The sequence below is a fragment of the Haemorhous mexicanus genome, chromosome 14 (genome assembly GCF_027477595.1).
Source record: "Haemorhous mexicanus isolate bHaeMex1 chromosome 14, bHaeMex1.pri, whole genome shotgun sequence".
NCBI classification, from domain to species: domain Eukaryota; kingdom Metazoa; phylum Chordata; class Aves; order Passeriformes; family Fringillidae; genus Haemorhous; species Haemorhous mexicanus.
The window spans coordinates 2922299-2937853 of record NC_082354.1 but is presented as its reverse complement, the minus strand read 5'-3'; the positions used below and the strand labels follow the sequence as shown (position 1 = coordinate 2937853).

Sequence of the window (15555 nt, the reverse complement as noted above, 5' to 3'; positions counted from 1 at the left end):
TTTCAAAACACTTATAGTAAGATGGAAGAGTGCCTGTTTATACCAGTGTATGGAGTGTTGGAAATCATACCTGTTAAAGCCCAAACAATTCCAAAAAGCTCATCCCTGACCTTATCCCTTAACATGTAGTGAGTGCAACAACCCAGCTCCAGGCTTTCCATTGAGTGGGTCAAACCCATCAGCCAGGTTTGCATTTCTCAAGATGCATGTGGAAAGTCCATGAGTGGGATCAGTACATGGAACCTGCACTGTGGAGATCAGAGGAGCAGGAATCTTCTCGGGCACAGCCGCTCGGGCACAGCTGCCTCAGCAGTGTGGGACTGATGGCCTGGGCCAAGTTTGGTGCTTTTTTTGTGTCTGCAGTGGAACGAGTGGCTGTGGCTGCTCCTGGGCTCTCCTTCCCCCTGCCTCCCTGGCTGCTCCCAGGCTGGAGGGCTCCTGTGGCACAGGCATCCCCTTCCCAGGGACTCCCGGCCTTGTGGCACAGGCATCCCCTTCCCAGGGACTCCCGGCCTTGTGGCACAGGCATCCCCTTCCCAGGGACTCCCGGCCTTGTGGCACAGGCATCTCCTCCCGAGGGACTCCCGGCCTTGTGGCACAGGCATCTCCTCCCGAGGGACTCCCGGCCTTGTGGCACAGGCATCCCCTTCCCAGGGACTCCCGGCCTTGTGGCACAGGCATCCCCTTCCCAGGGACTCCCGGCCTTGTGGCACAGGCATCCCCTTCCCAGGGACTCCTGGCCTTGTGGCACAGGCATCCCCTTCCCAGGGACTCCCGGCCTTGTGGCACAGGCATCCCTTTCCCGAGGGACTCCCGGCCTTGTGGCACAGGCATCCCTTTCCCGAGGGACTCCCGGCCTTGTGGCACAGGCATCCCTTTCCCGAGGGACTCCCGGCCTTGTGGCACAGGCATCCCTTTCCCGAGGGACTCCTGGCCTTGTGGCACAGGCATCTCCTCCCGAGGGACTCCCGGCCTTGTGGCACAGGCATCCCCTTCCCAGGGACTCCCGGCCTTGTGGCACAGGCATCCCCTTCCCAGGGACTCCTGGCCTTGTGGCACAGGCATCCCCTTCCCAGGGACTCCTGCAGTTCCTGGCCCTTGGAGCTCGTGCTGCGCTGCACACCTGGCGGTGCCTCTGGTTTAGTGTCCTTGAAACTTGTGTGCCCCAGGCTGGGGCACGCTGGGGACCCCCCCCCGGGCCCTGTAGTGCTCCGGTGCCGGTCCGTGGGCTCGGTGCCACCGTGGCAGGCTCACTGCGAGGCCACCACCTGCTGCAGGGTCCCTCCGTGCTGCAAGCCGCCCATGGGCAGGGCGGCGGGCGGCGGCGGCGCTGGGAAGAGGGAAGCGGCCATGTCGGAGTGGGGCTGTGCCTCAGGGCCCGCCATCGGGCTCACCGAGCCGGAGTCACTCTGCAGAGAGCCCAGGCTGCTGCCGTCAAAGTGAGTCAGTTTCTTCTTCATTAATTTTCTCTCTTTGGCTCGGCGATTCTGGAACCAGATTTTCACCTGCAGAGGAGCAGAGGAAAATTGTTTTCAGTTGCTAGAGGACTGAATGTGGTCCTTTGTGTACTTAGTTACAGAATCATAGGGAAAATCAGTGGCATGAGGACCGCTGAGAAAGGCAATGACAAACTGAGACAACAGAGCTGTTTGCTTGTTTTTCATACAGGTAATCTTTCCTATTTAGCAATAAAATATTTATTAACAGCTTGATAAAAAGTGAGTTTTGTTGTTAGTTCTGTTATTTCTTTATGGAATGAGCTTTGATTTATTTAATTTTTTGAAATAAAATCTAACAGAACAGAATCTCATGTGTCCTAGTGATTGCTAGAATTATGCAAGAGTGTTGTTACACTGAAAACTCTGTGCCCGAGACAGGGCAAGCCAAGATCTGCTAGTGGCCTATAAACTGAGACACAAAAGCTTTCCTGATTGGAGGTGCACGTTAATTAGTGAGTTCCAGTGTGGAAGCCAGTGGAAATTCACTTCTGAGCAGAATTTCACCTACAATACACAACATTAATGCAGAATATTGTCTTAGCAGTGCCTGAATAGCTGAGTGCTTTCTACTTCATTTGTAGATGGAACCAGAATCTGCTGCTGCTGCTTCCCACACAATCCAGTGGCACCAGTGTTCCTGCCCTGTCCAGCCTCCTTGGGGAAGGCATGAAGGACCTGCTGAAGGAGGATCTTCATCAGGGTGGGACAAGTGAGGATGTGAGCTGAAGGTGAGTAATGGTTAGCTGAAAATACTGCAGAACTTGTTGAGGTGTGAAATGTTCTGTGGTCACTGGATTGGCTTTGGATGTGAATCCCCAGGGTTGGGTTTGAAGCTGTGCACTCCAGCAGTTTATCCTTGGAAGTGGCTCTACATCATGTCTAGTCAGTGTAATGAGTCAAGCTACCTCATTCAGGTTTGTTGTGTTTCCTTGTGCAGACAGCAAAGAAACACTTCTGTCACTGTTTTCTATAACCCAAAGAGAAAAAAAAATCAATATTTTGCTGAGAAATATTGGTCTGTTCAGTTATTTTTTGTTAGAAACTACAAGGGGAAAGAGAATAATGATTGGAAAGGAAGTAAAACAGTGAGAGGTGATAGCACCTGTGGCTCCCAGGCTGAATTTTAAAAGAAAATCACTGGTGAAGCCCAAAAAAACATCTTAAGGACTCTCTGACTGTCTCAGGATGCTTCTCCTTGAGGCATTACTATTCCATTTTACAGTTGAAGGATTCAAATACATGCAAAGCCCATGTAAATTTAATCCAGGTCTCTTAAGTCCCAGGCTACCATCTGAGACGTTTGGCAGTTCTTTTTGTTGTCTTAGTTCTGGAATATTATTTCAGTACCAGATTAAGTTCTATTAAACCAGTCTCAAGCCCTCTCAGACCTCTTGCATTCTGACTGTGCAGAGATAATCCATCTCATAATTTCTATCATACATTTGCCAAAATGTATGAAAAGATGAAACAGTCTGAAAATGAAACCAACATTTCAGAATTACCCTCTGGCTTCAGTGTTCCTACCTGCCTGTGAATTGAGGTTTTTCTCTGGTTTGTTGTTAAATAAGAGAAGCAGATCTGCAGAGAGGAATTAGTAGGCACTGCAGGTCGTGTGCCAATTATCAAGTAAGTCCAAGTAAGAACAGGTCTGTAATGTCAGACTAAAAGCTGACAGGGCCAGCTGCATCTGTCTGACTTGTTCTTCACCTGTTCCCCCTCTTCCTTTAGATTTTTTTTTCATGCAAATCTCTCTTCCCCTGAAGTCTGATTTTCTCTCTTCTTTCTCATCCTCATCATCTCCTTTATTTCGTATCCTTCCTATGTTAACAGTGCTTCACTTTGCCTTTTTTTTCTTAGACATTGCATCTTTCCTTCCTTGTTTAAACAATTTTTCTTTGTCCTTTTGAGATATTCCTTTCAGGGAATTCTGGCAGAGGCAGGAAAAAAGCCTTTCCAGAAAATCAGTTGAGGTTTTAGGTAGTGTGCAGAGAAACTTGGGATAGAACAGTGTGTGTTCAGTTGTGCTCATAAGCTGGAGTTCTTTAATTTGTACAAAAGGGTGGTGGTGGGAGTCTATCAGGTATTTCTTACTTAATCTTCCATTTTGAAAAAGCACTTCAGAGATGTAGGTTGTAAGAACTGGAATTCATTTTGTTCTTGATATATTGATGATGGTGAAGAAGAACAAATATTGCAGAAACTCTTGCCAAGTTTCCCCAATGTATGCAAAGAAATAGATCAAATAGTTTTGTTTCACTTCTTCAAATACACTTAAAACATTCATCAGGAATTATCACTGAGCTAGGAAGTTTCAAGTAAATATCACTGGTTCTTTACAGAAGCAGGGCCATAATATTCAAATTCAGCATTATTAAGTCAATTTATGAATGTTTTAACAGCCAGCGAAAAGACACACAGTGTATTTTTTATACCTAGCTGAAACAATTTTAATTTTCAACAATTAAATCCTGGTCTTCAGCAGCAGATTGAGGAATATTTGCAAAATGGATGTTTGCTTCTCCATTTCTGTAAGCCCAGCATGAGCTGTGTGAGCCAGGTTCAAGCTGGATGGACAGTGCTCCAGTGGGTGGGCTCTGGACAATTCCTGCTCAGCAGAGCCCACAAAACAGCAGTGAATCAGAACTAATCACGGGATTGTGTTTTGATTTATCTTCTGGGAACAGAAGTGGAATTTGGAGGGGAGGAAATGGGGCAGGAGAAAGGAGTAGCACGTATGTAGGAAACCTTTAACAAAAGGTGCAAGGCAGCCAAGGAAACAAAACCCTTCAAGTGTCCTGCCCATACTTGAGCTCATCACTTCCATCTCTGCTGAGACTGACCTTGTTGGATTTGATTATGGAGTTCCCACTGACTTCAGCAGAACCAGGACTTCTGCTTTAGAAAGTTCAGCATGAAATTCTCCCTGCTACCACAGCCCAGAGAGAAATCTAGGCAGGATTTTAGTGATGTGGTTTAGCTCGTGTTTTTGCAGAACAGGAAAATCATGGCGTGTGCATTTCCAAGATGGTGTGTGCATTTCCTGGGTTATTGCACAGCCCTAGTTTGGGTTCTACTGCAGAGGGAACCCAGTGTTTGGTTACTGGAGGCATTAACATTTCTGTATTCTTTACCATACTGTTGTCTCCTCAGCAGCAGTCAGAAATTCAAAGGAAAGCCTGGATGGGTGATCCATACTCTACCTGTCTCTCGGAAAGTCTTAGGTTTGCAGCAAGTTCAGACTTCCTCCTGATTGTAATGTATCTGTTGTAATGAAACTCCTTCTCTAATTCTAATCTCTGATGATCTGTGTAAACCACTCGGTACTTCTCTCTTGTTCTTGTTTTACCTGTTTTGAAAGAAGAATACATTGCTTCAAGCTAGAATTTTTTCACTTTAGTACCACAAAATATCTGGCTTTACATTTGAAAATATCTGGGGGGATTTTAGGCCTGATTCTCTATGAACTTACCCAGAGTAACTCCCTTGACTCAGTCTTGATTTACAACACAAGAGGTTCATACCATCAGATACTAGGTTTGCTCCTTAGTAAATAGATAATAAACTGCTTCTCGTGTTCTTTATCACCCCTGTGTTATCATTTGGGAAAGGGAAGGCATTCCTGGTAAGAATAAGGAGCCAGGAAACCTGGGTTCTGTTCCCAGCTCTGCTGCAAACATCCTGCCTGCTCTTGCATTGCTCTTGTCTCTGTCCCTGGAGCTGACACTGCTGCCTGCCTCAGAGGAAACTGTCAAGGGCATTTTACTGCACAGAAAATACTGAGAGCTTCCAAAGTTCCTCACTTCTCATTGCTAGAAAAATTCCCACAACATTGTGATTGTTACTGCAATTTGGAGGTTGTGTTTTCCCATCAAGTCTGGCACAGTCTGCCCACGACCTGATAACAGCACAGGGAACAGTAACATAGATTTTCAGATGACAGTTCATAAAAAGAGAAAAGGCAAGCAATAATACTTCACAATGGGCAGGGAACTGCAGCATCTGCTGTTTTGGGAGCAGCATTGCTGCCTCCCTTCAGCTGTGGGTGCAGCTGAGTGGAGCAGACACGGCTCAGCAGCATCCAGGGCATTAAAAGGCAATGGCAGATGACAGCAGCCAGGGAACACAGATGCAAGGAGCTGAAATTTTATGGATTCCATACGGGGTCATTTCTGAGGACAGAATGTGTTCCTGCTCTGAAAGAAAGCTGAGAATGGAAAAGGCTGCTGCTGGCTCCCTTTCTCTGTGGTTTATGATTTAGGGAATCAATATATTGGAGATCAGCACCTGCTTAAAGCCAAAGCCTGAGGTCTTCCCGCATTTTTAAGAGATTGGATCATTGTTGTATTAAGACCAGTGTTATCCTCTTTGCTAACACAATCTTACCATTTTTTGATGCTTCCTTGTTTACCTCTATTTATATGGCCATTCCTGCAGATGTACATATTTAGCCAGTGAATTGTCTGGGATAGGGAATATATTTTCAGTGTTTTGTGAAACTGTGTCCTCAGTGTTCACTGCAGCAGAAGAGCCCCTCAGGTTCAGGTTCTCCCAGGTGATGCACAGAACTCAGGTGTTTGTACCTGTACCCATCTGCTGTTGCTGCAGGTGTTGTATGGTTTTGCACAGCAGCTTCTGTTTGCTTACAGAGCTTTTTCTGACAAGGTCATAGAGATGCCTAACTCCTCAAAAAACAGGTGCCACAAGCTCCTGATAATTACACTCTAATAGGAGCAGTTAATTTGGAATGGGGTGAAATAGATTCTCAAGCATGGAGTTGGTAACATTTTAGTGTCTGAGTAGATCCTCATGGCACAGAGCCCCAGAGCCACCAGCTTTCCCTGGCTAGAGAGAGGAGCTGGAGGGGCCATCTCTCAGTGCTGCCAAAGGCCTATTCCTACCCAGCCCCTCCTTCCCACTCCCCTTGATTCTGAAGCTTCCTAGCTCCCAAAGACCAGAATTCAGGACACAGGACTGCAGCAGAATCTTGGGTTAATGTTTTCCCCCATCTGTGGAGGGAGATGTGGTGTCGCTTTGTTTTTTTATGGAACATATTTAAAGGTAGCATTGCTTTCCACTTGCCATGCACACCATAGAGAGTCACTTTTGCCTCTTCCAGTATTTGACAGTCAGGACTTTGCTATTTCTCAGAAGTTTTGGCTCACCAATCTATTGCTTGCATTAGAAATTTCTTCAGGTTCTGCTCCTCTTTGTGCTATTTGTATAGACCCCAGAGCCAGAGTTGGTGAGCACTGGAAGTCCTGGGCAGTGCAATGCTGTAAATCAATCCTTTTATAGCCTGCATGGGGATGGTTCTGGCTCACCCTACAAGACAGGGGTTCTCCAGGCTTGTAGAACCAAATCTTCATCAGAATTTGGTCCTTCAGCTCCCATGTTCCAACCCTGGGGGAGCATCAATAGTGCCTTTACAATGCTCTGGGCATCATCCAGCCCTTCTTAAGGCCATCAGCCTGATTACTTGGAATATTTCAGTAGGGAGAATAGGTGTGGGATTGCTCCTTAGGCTGTGGGTTCTGCTCAGTCTTTTGTCTCACATCTGTTACCTGTCTGTGAAGGTGCTGCCTGGCTGGGGAAGATGTGCAGGACATTCTCATTCACTGGCATTTCCACCTCTGTGGAACTGCAGTGGAAGCAGAATTAGCCCAGTGACGTTTACACTGATAATCCAGTGAAAACTGCTGCTAATTTTAGAACATTATGGTAAGAACTGTAGAGTCTCTAAGGAACAGCAGTGATTCAGTTCAGTCCACATAAATACCAGGACATTTGTTTTCCTTCACTGGAAGTGTAAATTGTTTGTTTAACATATGGTAACCTGTGGTGCTTTAATGCCTCACTTGATATTTTTTTTTAACTTTTGATCTCGTTTACTGGGAGTGTGGTTAAGGGTTTTTTCCCTCTTCAAATGAGAATTTGGGGTCATTCTACGGGACAAAATGTTTAACATGTTTCCTTAGTGTCCTTTGTGTTGTTAAGATGGAGTACACAAAAGAGCAACAGGGCGATCTTATCTTGACCTCTATTCTCATTCAGAAGGCAAAGACAAATATCAAATGTTCTTCTGTTGCCAAAACAAGGTGGTAAACTTCAAGAAAAACCTTCCTGTTTCTGGTTTTAAGTGCTTAAACCCTTATTACCTGAATAGTAGAGGATTGTGTTGTGGGGTTTTTTTTCTTTTTAAGCTGAAGAAGAAATTAAATGTACATGGAAAACAGAATTTTCTCCCATAAGATCTTTTATTTCTGTACAAGTAGCTCTCAGGTTCTTTTAGTGGAATTGATAATATCTGGATTCTTTTTGAAGGAAGATTGGGAGCTTTGACATTTAATTTCTTTCTTAAAGTTAAGAAAACAATTTAGAAAGTAAGAAAGCAAAAGTAAGGAAATTCTGAGAAATGCTCTGAGAAAAATTCTCTGATGTGTCACATAAACCTTGTCTTTAAATATTTGATTTTTTTTTTAATGTATGGAGTAGTACTGTCTGTGAGAGACAAGAGACAGTGGGAGCTGAGATCTGCCAGAGTCTTCCAAGAGACACTTTTAGCTCTGGCAGAGCCATGGTTTAGTTCCTTAGGTCTTTACTCTCCTTGATGTCACTGAGAGTCTTCCTACTGCCTTTGTTGGATGCTGGGCTGGAATTAGTCTGCACATGGCATTTCCTTTCAAAGGCAAAGCACACTTTTATTTGCCAGAGTTAACAAACAGCAGCAACAGAACCCATCCCTAAACAGTTTGGGACTTCAGCTTCTGAATTCCATCTGCTAGCCAGAGCACATCCACTCCACTGTGTTCTGCACACCTACTGGATTTAATTTCAACTGCATTTTATTTCCAGGAGAAATACTGCCTGAGTAAAATTTGAGGTGGGACTGGTGGATTCACCCCACAGATAGTGGGAGGATGTTCTTCACTTCTCAGGACATAATGGCAGAATTCAATGATGCAATGATAAAAGTCCTTGTATTAATCCAATTCTTTAGTGGAATCCTGCATATTTTCCTCACTTAGGCGAGTGAAGCAGCCAACATTTGACTTTGTACCATCTTAATTAATCTTATCTTTTGTTAGTGACAGGTTCAAATGGTAATCAGCAGTACTGTGTCAGTTCTATAGGGAATATGTTCTGCCATGGACAGTTCCTCCATCTCCGTGGTTGGAGAGGTTATTGGTGCTCGGGTGGAAGAGAAATGAAACAAAAGGGCTCTGCTACCTTTGCAGCCTGCCTGCCTTTGTGCTGGGGGAGTGGATTTCCTGGGTTTAACGAGCTATATAAGAAGAGGGAGTTTTGTCAAAACCCTTTTTGCACTAGTGACTACTGAGGAGTGCCTTTGGAGCAGCAAGAAATCAGACATTTCTGAGCTGGAAATATTTTTGTGGGATATCCTTTAACAATGCTGCTCCATCACACCCACTCTGGCAATTTTTGACTGGCCAGGTTTTGAGCTGGGGGAAGGGAACAGCTTTCCCATTGGTCATAAAATTCACAGAGTATTTCTTCTGAAGACAATAAAGCTGGGAGAAGGCCTCTTTATTTGCTGTGAAAATCATCACCCTTTCCGGCAATATAACTCCTGAAGAAAAGAGGGAGAAGGAAGAGACAAGACTGCATATCAAAGCAAAGAGAAGTGTTAAAAGGGTCTGTTGCCTCAATATGACAGATAGGCCTCAAAACCTCAGACAATGTAGGCCAGGAAAGGAAAAAAAAAACCCCACCATCGGACCTCACAACTTGTTTACAAAGCAAAATAAATTAGCATTAGAACCAGCCCTGGGCCCTGTTTCAGAGCCTCCTCTCTTCACTTTTCAGGAATATTCTGCAGGCACTGAAACCAGCATCATAAACCAGCATCTTGCATAAAATCAGAAGCTGCCTGAAGATGTCCAGTTATAGGATAGTGAGGGATTTCTGTGGGATTGCTGACTAAGCATTGCAGCCTGGATTCCAGGGGTTAGCAGTGTTTCAGGGGAAGTTAAGGCTGTCCTTGGTGACTGGATGTTACCTTAAATCATCCCAGAAATGTCAAACAGCTTCTGGCCTGAGGATATGCTCTGTTCCCACCTGCATCTCTCTGTTACTTTAGAATTAAAAAACTGATGTTAATTTTTGAGTTTATAAAGATACAGACTGACGGAGATCAGGCCTCAGTTTTGTTTAGGCCTCTAACTACTTATGTACTTTAAAAGTGTAGGAAAAGTAAAGGGCAAATTTTCCCTGACTTAAGTCAGTAATTTCACTGACTTAATTGAAATTGTGAAGAAAAAGTAATTTTAAATAAGGTTTGAAGACAAACATTGTGCTGCACATAATGTTCTGTAAAGCTAAATTTAAAAAACCCCACCAGCCACTGTATTAGAAAATGTGACATGGATCCAGTCTTAGATGATACTCCTGCCAGAAACCTTGGTGTGATAAATAGGTGTCCTGGCCCTGTGCATTACTGCAAAGTTAGGTGCTAAAGGTTTGTGAAACTTGGTGTAATTCTGTGTTTGTGTTTTCTGCTACATCTCTCTCATCTGTTCTTTTATACATGCTCAGGTTGTTCATGCTGAGAAAAACAGAATAGAATCATGGAACTGAAACCTTTCAACAGACTTGAATTTTCCCTTCTGTTTTCAAGTTTGAATATGTTCTGCTATTCTGGAATAAAGCTCATTGGCCAAATTCTGTTCTTTGCTTTGCTAGTGTAAACTTTTCTATTCATCTTCATCTAGAGAAGGAATTGGATCTGAAGCAGAGTCATTTTTATTCTCTTTAAGCAATGACTGCACAGGCAGAAGCACTCAACCTGCAGAAAATGTCAGTGGATTTCTGAGTGGCAAACCAGGGGAAATCCCAGTGCCAATGACTATAGACTAAAAGGAAAGTGATTAACTGAGATTTTTCTGACGTGTTGTGTGTTCTTTAGCAGTCAGTATTTTACAGGAATGGCCTCTAAAGAGGCTTGCTCCTCTTCCTTCCATTTGAGGGAATATAATTCCTTCCTTCAAAGACTAAGTGTGATACATTTACAATGCCTTTAGTCTTGATGCTCTCAGTTCTGTCATCAGCAGCAGAAAACTGTCCTTTGTGTCTGCAGAGTAAATTTTTATTGAAGAAGAATGATAGGAGAGTTGTCATCTACAGGGAAAATCTCTTCTCTGAATCAGTTCACCTGTTTCAAAACGTGTCCCCACCCTGTTTTATGGTAACATAAGTGCAGATCTTAAGGTGCACTTTCAGCTTTGTGAGCAAATTCTCCTGGGAGTTCCCTGCTCAAACTCGGTGTTTTGGGCACACTTTTACCACAGGTGTGTGTTGTTTTCTCACACAGTCATAAAGTCAAGTCTACTCCTGTGTGAGTGATGACATAGCTCCATAAAAATCCTGAAATCAACAGGACGAGATTTGTAGTTTCTTCTAAGGTGGTTTTATTCTACTTTCCATCAAAGAATTTGCCTGTAATTATGTCTTGTGTGTGTGTGTAATTTCCACCTCAAATTCCTATCTGTGGCTTTGTTCTGCTCCTTGTCCTGCCTGTGCTCACCCTCTCCAAGGAGAGGCTGAGGAGACAGGAGCAGTGTAAGGGTTGGAGTAGAGTCTTTTCTCTCAGTGTTTGAGGCTGAAAATCCTGAGTACTCAGAGCTTCCCCTTCAAGTGTTCTGAGTCAAAACACATTGGCTTTTTCCTGAGGAGTGCAGAGACAGGGCTCTGGATTCTACGTGCTCTGCAGTGAGGATCCAATCCCTGCCAGGACAGACACTCAGCCATCCTTCAGTCAGAGAAAGAAGGATGCACAAAAGCCTCAGCAGGACTTTCCTGCAGGAAATGTGTTCTAGTAGTATTAAATCAGGATGATAATCTCACATTAAATGAGATCTTCCAGAGATTTCAGGTACCCTCACCAATTTCACTTTACATCAGTTGAACACATGGTTCTACGTTGATGTAGATGGTTTTTACAGTTACCGAGTAAAACTTGAAATAATTTCTTCCTTTTTTTCCGGTTAGTTGTGTAGATAACAGTATCAAAAGACCTGGAGGGCATGAGGCAGTGGTAGAAATTTCAATAAAGTGTTTTGTTTGTCATCTGTCAGAACATGAGGCTGCAAAGCACCAGTAAGAGAAGATAACCATGAAATCTCTGGAGATGGGAATGCCATGGATTCAGGGCCTTGTTTCTATAGCTGCTCCAAGTCAGAGTACTCAAAGTGAGTGAACCTTTGGCGAGAATCTCTCCCAGCCTTGAAGGGATAAGATTACAGGAATATTTCTTGCACACTTCTGAGAATATCTTGCAAAAATTACTTTCTTTAATAATTATTGTTTTCACAATGAAATATTATTGGTAGTGTTAGTATTGATAATTAGTGCTTTGCAGAATGTAATGAATAAATAGCAAAATTAATTTGTCTGAATGATTACTGTTGTGATCACCTCAGGTAGGTCTGAGCCTCAATTTTTTCATCAATAAGAGCAGTGGTCTGTATCTATTCACAGGGAATAATGAAAGCTAATAAATAATACGTGTGATTCCTTCATTCTTGCAACACCAGACCTTTACTGAAATTCCCAAAGGTTTTGTAAAGAGACAGAAGGATAATGCTCAGTGAACAGAGACACCTTTAAGCATGTAAAAAGAATTGGATTCAATCTAAGAAAATTCTGAGGGGTTTGATCATGATCCAGCAAACATTTGCAGTGAGCCTGGTCACGCCCCTGAAATCACTGCCACACCTGCATGTACAGAACCAAACTCACTCAGGTGCTTTCCTAGAGCTGACAGTGCTGCAGGGGAAAATATTTTAAAGTTATTTCATTTTTTGGGAAACCATGAAGGACAACAGTGCCCTTGCTTTTAAACAGAAAAAGACAGAGGGTAAGGAATGAAGGGAGAGAAAAGAACCAACTCCAGTGAAACAGATCTGCTGGCACTGAGCCTGCCTGGCCTAGCAGAAATACTAATATATATATAAGAGGGAAAGAAGCAGCAGGAGAATTCCTTCTCTGGATTTTTTTCCGTAAAGCAGCACTCAGTAGATTTTAAATGTAGCCTTCCACTGACCATGGGCATTTGGGAGGGTCTGTTCCTTATGGCCTGTTGATTTCTCCAGTTCTGGACACAGATATGCTCAATATCTTGTCAGACCACTGCAGAAAGGAGACACTCCCAGCTCTCCTTGGAATGCTGTGACCTTTGCAGGCTTGAAATTTGGAAAGTTAGAAATCTCTGAGTTGTTCTTGAGCAGCAGTTAGAATGTGATATTTTATATTATGTATATATATATCTCTCTGTATGTGTGTGTGCTGTGTCAGTCTATCCCAGTGTCCCACAGCAAAGGGACAGCCCAGAACAAATCAGGTTTTGCTCCCTCGGTGTGACTGGAACCCACAGGAGCACAAAGCAGGTAAGGAAGGGATGAGGAGCAGTGGGCTTTTTGAGCAAGGGTTCTGCCATCTGTAAATCTCACAATTTGTGAGCAATTTTGTTGGCCTTGTAAGGACTCCTCAAAAGTAAGCTGCAAGTTTTTTTCAAAACAGGTCCTCTTTTTTTTTTTTTTTCTTGGATAATATTCAGTGAGGAACAAATACGATTTTAAAAATACAAACTTTTTTATCCCCCCAAATTCTTATTCACACAGAGCAACAGCCTGTTCTGATTGCTCTGTTGAATTCTGTGGACTCTCCCTGAACTAAAGTTGTGTTCAGCAGGAGTGAGGAGGACTCTGCCCATACAAATTAGATGCATTATTTTAATACAGACAACTTTTCTATGCAGTTGCTTTCAATTCTCTAATGTCTGTTTTAAATAATTGCTTTTCCACCAGAGATTGATTCAGTCCCTGCTTTGAAGACTTTTATTTACAGGCAGGTGTGGAGGGAGGGAGGGAAAGGGAAGGAACCTTCCTGGGATGCAGCACTGAAATACTGGGAGCATCTCTTTAGGGGAGGAATTGAGCGTCCCTAATTTCTACTGATCTCAGTGCATGTCAAAGCTGCTCAGCACCTCAGAGGATCAAATACTTTCATACAGCAGATTATGCCTCTGCTCTTTTCAGGCAGTTTTCCCTCTTTTTGTACTCCCCTTTCTTGTTTAATATTTTTTTCATATACAGGGTGCAGATTTTTGTTTTAGGGATGCTCAATGCTTATATTTTGCCTTGTTCCTCCTCCCAATCAAACAGAACCTTTCCCTCAAGCTTCATGGCTTATTTTTGCTGCTTAAATACAAATGAAGAATTGTTTTGTACTCCTTGACTGTCATGCAGCAGAGCCTAATCTGTGGCTGTATTACCAGGCTGTGTTACCATGGATCTTTGTATTCCTGCTTAACTGAGAGCAGCTACTACAAAGTGAAGCAAGCCTTTCCTTATCATCCCTGTTTTTAAAGCATTGACTCATTGTTTGATCTTGCAGATCTCATTTCAGTGTTCTGAGGTTTGGAGGGGTTGTTTCTGGTAGAAAGCCTTACTGCCAACCCCCTGCTGTGCATATTTTACTTGAACTTTTCCTAGGTACTCCAAAACTTGAGGAAAGTAAGCAAAGACTAGGTGGTGGTGAAAACAATGCTTCCTATTTCATCCCAATCTTTAGAACTCCTATGAAAAGCAACTATTGGATATCACAAACTTTAAAAATATATCTCAATGGGAAATGAAAGGACACTGCTTTTCATCTCCCACAGCATTAAAGGTCAAGCAAGAAACACTAGAAATAATCAACTGATCAAACCCAGCATCCAGTAACTGAACCAATATTTAACCACCAGCAAGAGAATCCTTCAGAGCAATCAGAATCTTTCTTTATTAATCTGAATCCTTCCCTCTGAGCAGGGAACCTGGCAAACCCCCCCCAATGACACAACAACAAGCAAAAATCTCTTCTCAGCACAAAACCTCCGTGCCCTCCTACCTGTGGACGTGGATTGCACCGTTTTCCTCATCCACTCATAAGAGCTGTGCCTTTGGCTGCTGGGAGAGATTTGCTGGGCATTAATGGTATCTACAGGAGGTAAGGGCGCAGCAGCAGCAGCGGGGTGCAGGGAGCTGTAATCAGCAGAGCTGTAGGAGCCCTGGCCAGGGGACGAGCCATTGATGTGGGCAGCGGGCGCGGCGCTGGAAGGGCCTGGGCCGTAGGCGCTCCAGTCCTCGCGCTGGGGGCCGTAGTGGGAGCCCCAGGCGGGCGCCGGCTGCCCGTGGCTGTCCAGGCCTGGCACCGGGGGGTATCCCATGTAGTCGGAGTAGGCTGGAGCAGACACGAAGTTCTGCACGGGCAGGCTGTTGCTGGTGCACCTTGCGGATCCCGGATACATGCTGGTGTCTTTATCCAACAGATAGCTCACGTACATGATGCTCACAGCCTGCCTTTGTCTTGCTGGGACATCCTGCTCCTTGCAGGGTTTGTTTGATCTCCCTTCCCCTCCTCTTTCTTTCTCTCTTTTCTAGCCCAGCCTGGCTCTATAAATGACTCCTGCTAGCCCTGATGTCCCTTTACTACACATGATTAACAATGGTTTTACCAGGTGCTGGTGGTAACAGTTTACTAAGGTCCTGCCTGATGTCACAGATAACTGCCTGCCCCAAAATTACATTTGCATTCAAATGAAGGGCTGCCCATGCAGGCAACCCCACCTTGCTGCTAGTTCCAGTGCTTCCTTTCTCACAGATCTTTATGTATCGCCAGCCCCGTTCTTTACTTTGAGAATGTGGTTTGAAATCTCGTGGTCTTCCAGCAGGGCTGAGTAGGTAGTTAACCATAACTGTTCAGGCAGTATTAGTTGTGTTTTTCTTGAGCAGTGCATGTCAGGATCTCACGTCAGGCACTCAGAGTTAGTCAAAGCCTGGTGTCTTCTGGTCCAGTAGTAGTTCTGCTCCAATGTGCTGTATTTTTTTTAAAGCTAAAACCAAAGGAGCAGTTCAGTGTTTAACAGCAGCTCTTACAGAGCTCCTCACATGAGCACTCTTCTTGACTTCAGCTCTTCATCTGTGTGGGAGAGCACTTAGAAACCACAGTAATCCCGGTGATTTTACCATTACAAAGGATATACAAGAAGTCTCATAGT

General features: G+C 44.1%; 1 protein-coding gene across 1 annotated transcript; it reads right to left on the bottom strand.

Moving 5' to 3' along the window:
* Positions 1-1250: 1250 nt before the first annotated feature.
* LOC132333914 (homeobox protein CDX-1-like) lies at positions 1251-14841 on the bottom strand. Its single transcript, XM_059859471.1, has 3 exons — positions 14406-14841; positions 4700-4845; positions 1251-1505 (listed from the first exon to the last, which is right to left on the bottom strand). The coding sequence occupies exons 1-3, from the start codon at positions 14839-14841 to the stop codon at positions 1251-1253; spliced, it is 837 nt and encodes a 278-aa protein (XP_059715454.1).
* Positions 14842-15555: the final 714 nt, after the last annotated feature.

What these genes read in the sequence shown, in the direction of transcription:
- LOC132333914 (XM_059859471.1), bottom strand. Translation starts at nt 14,841, where the DNA reads ATGTACGTGAGCTATCTGTTGGATAAAGACACCAGCATGTATCCGGGA. An exon ending in GGTGCAATCCACGTCCACAG is followed by an intron (nt 4,846 to 14,405) that starts GTAGGAGGGCAC and finishes CTTTCAAAACAG; the next exon opens with GTAAAACAAGAACAAGAGAG. An exon ending in TAAGACTTTCCGAGAGACAG is followed by an intron (nt 1,506 to 4,699) that starts GTAGAGTATGGA and finishes GCTCCTCTGCAG; the next exon opens with GTGAAAATCTGGTTCCAGAA.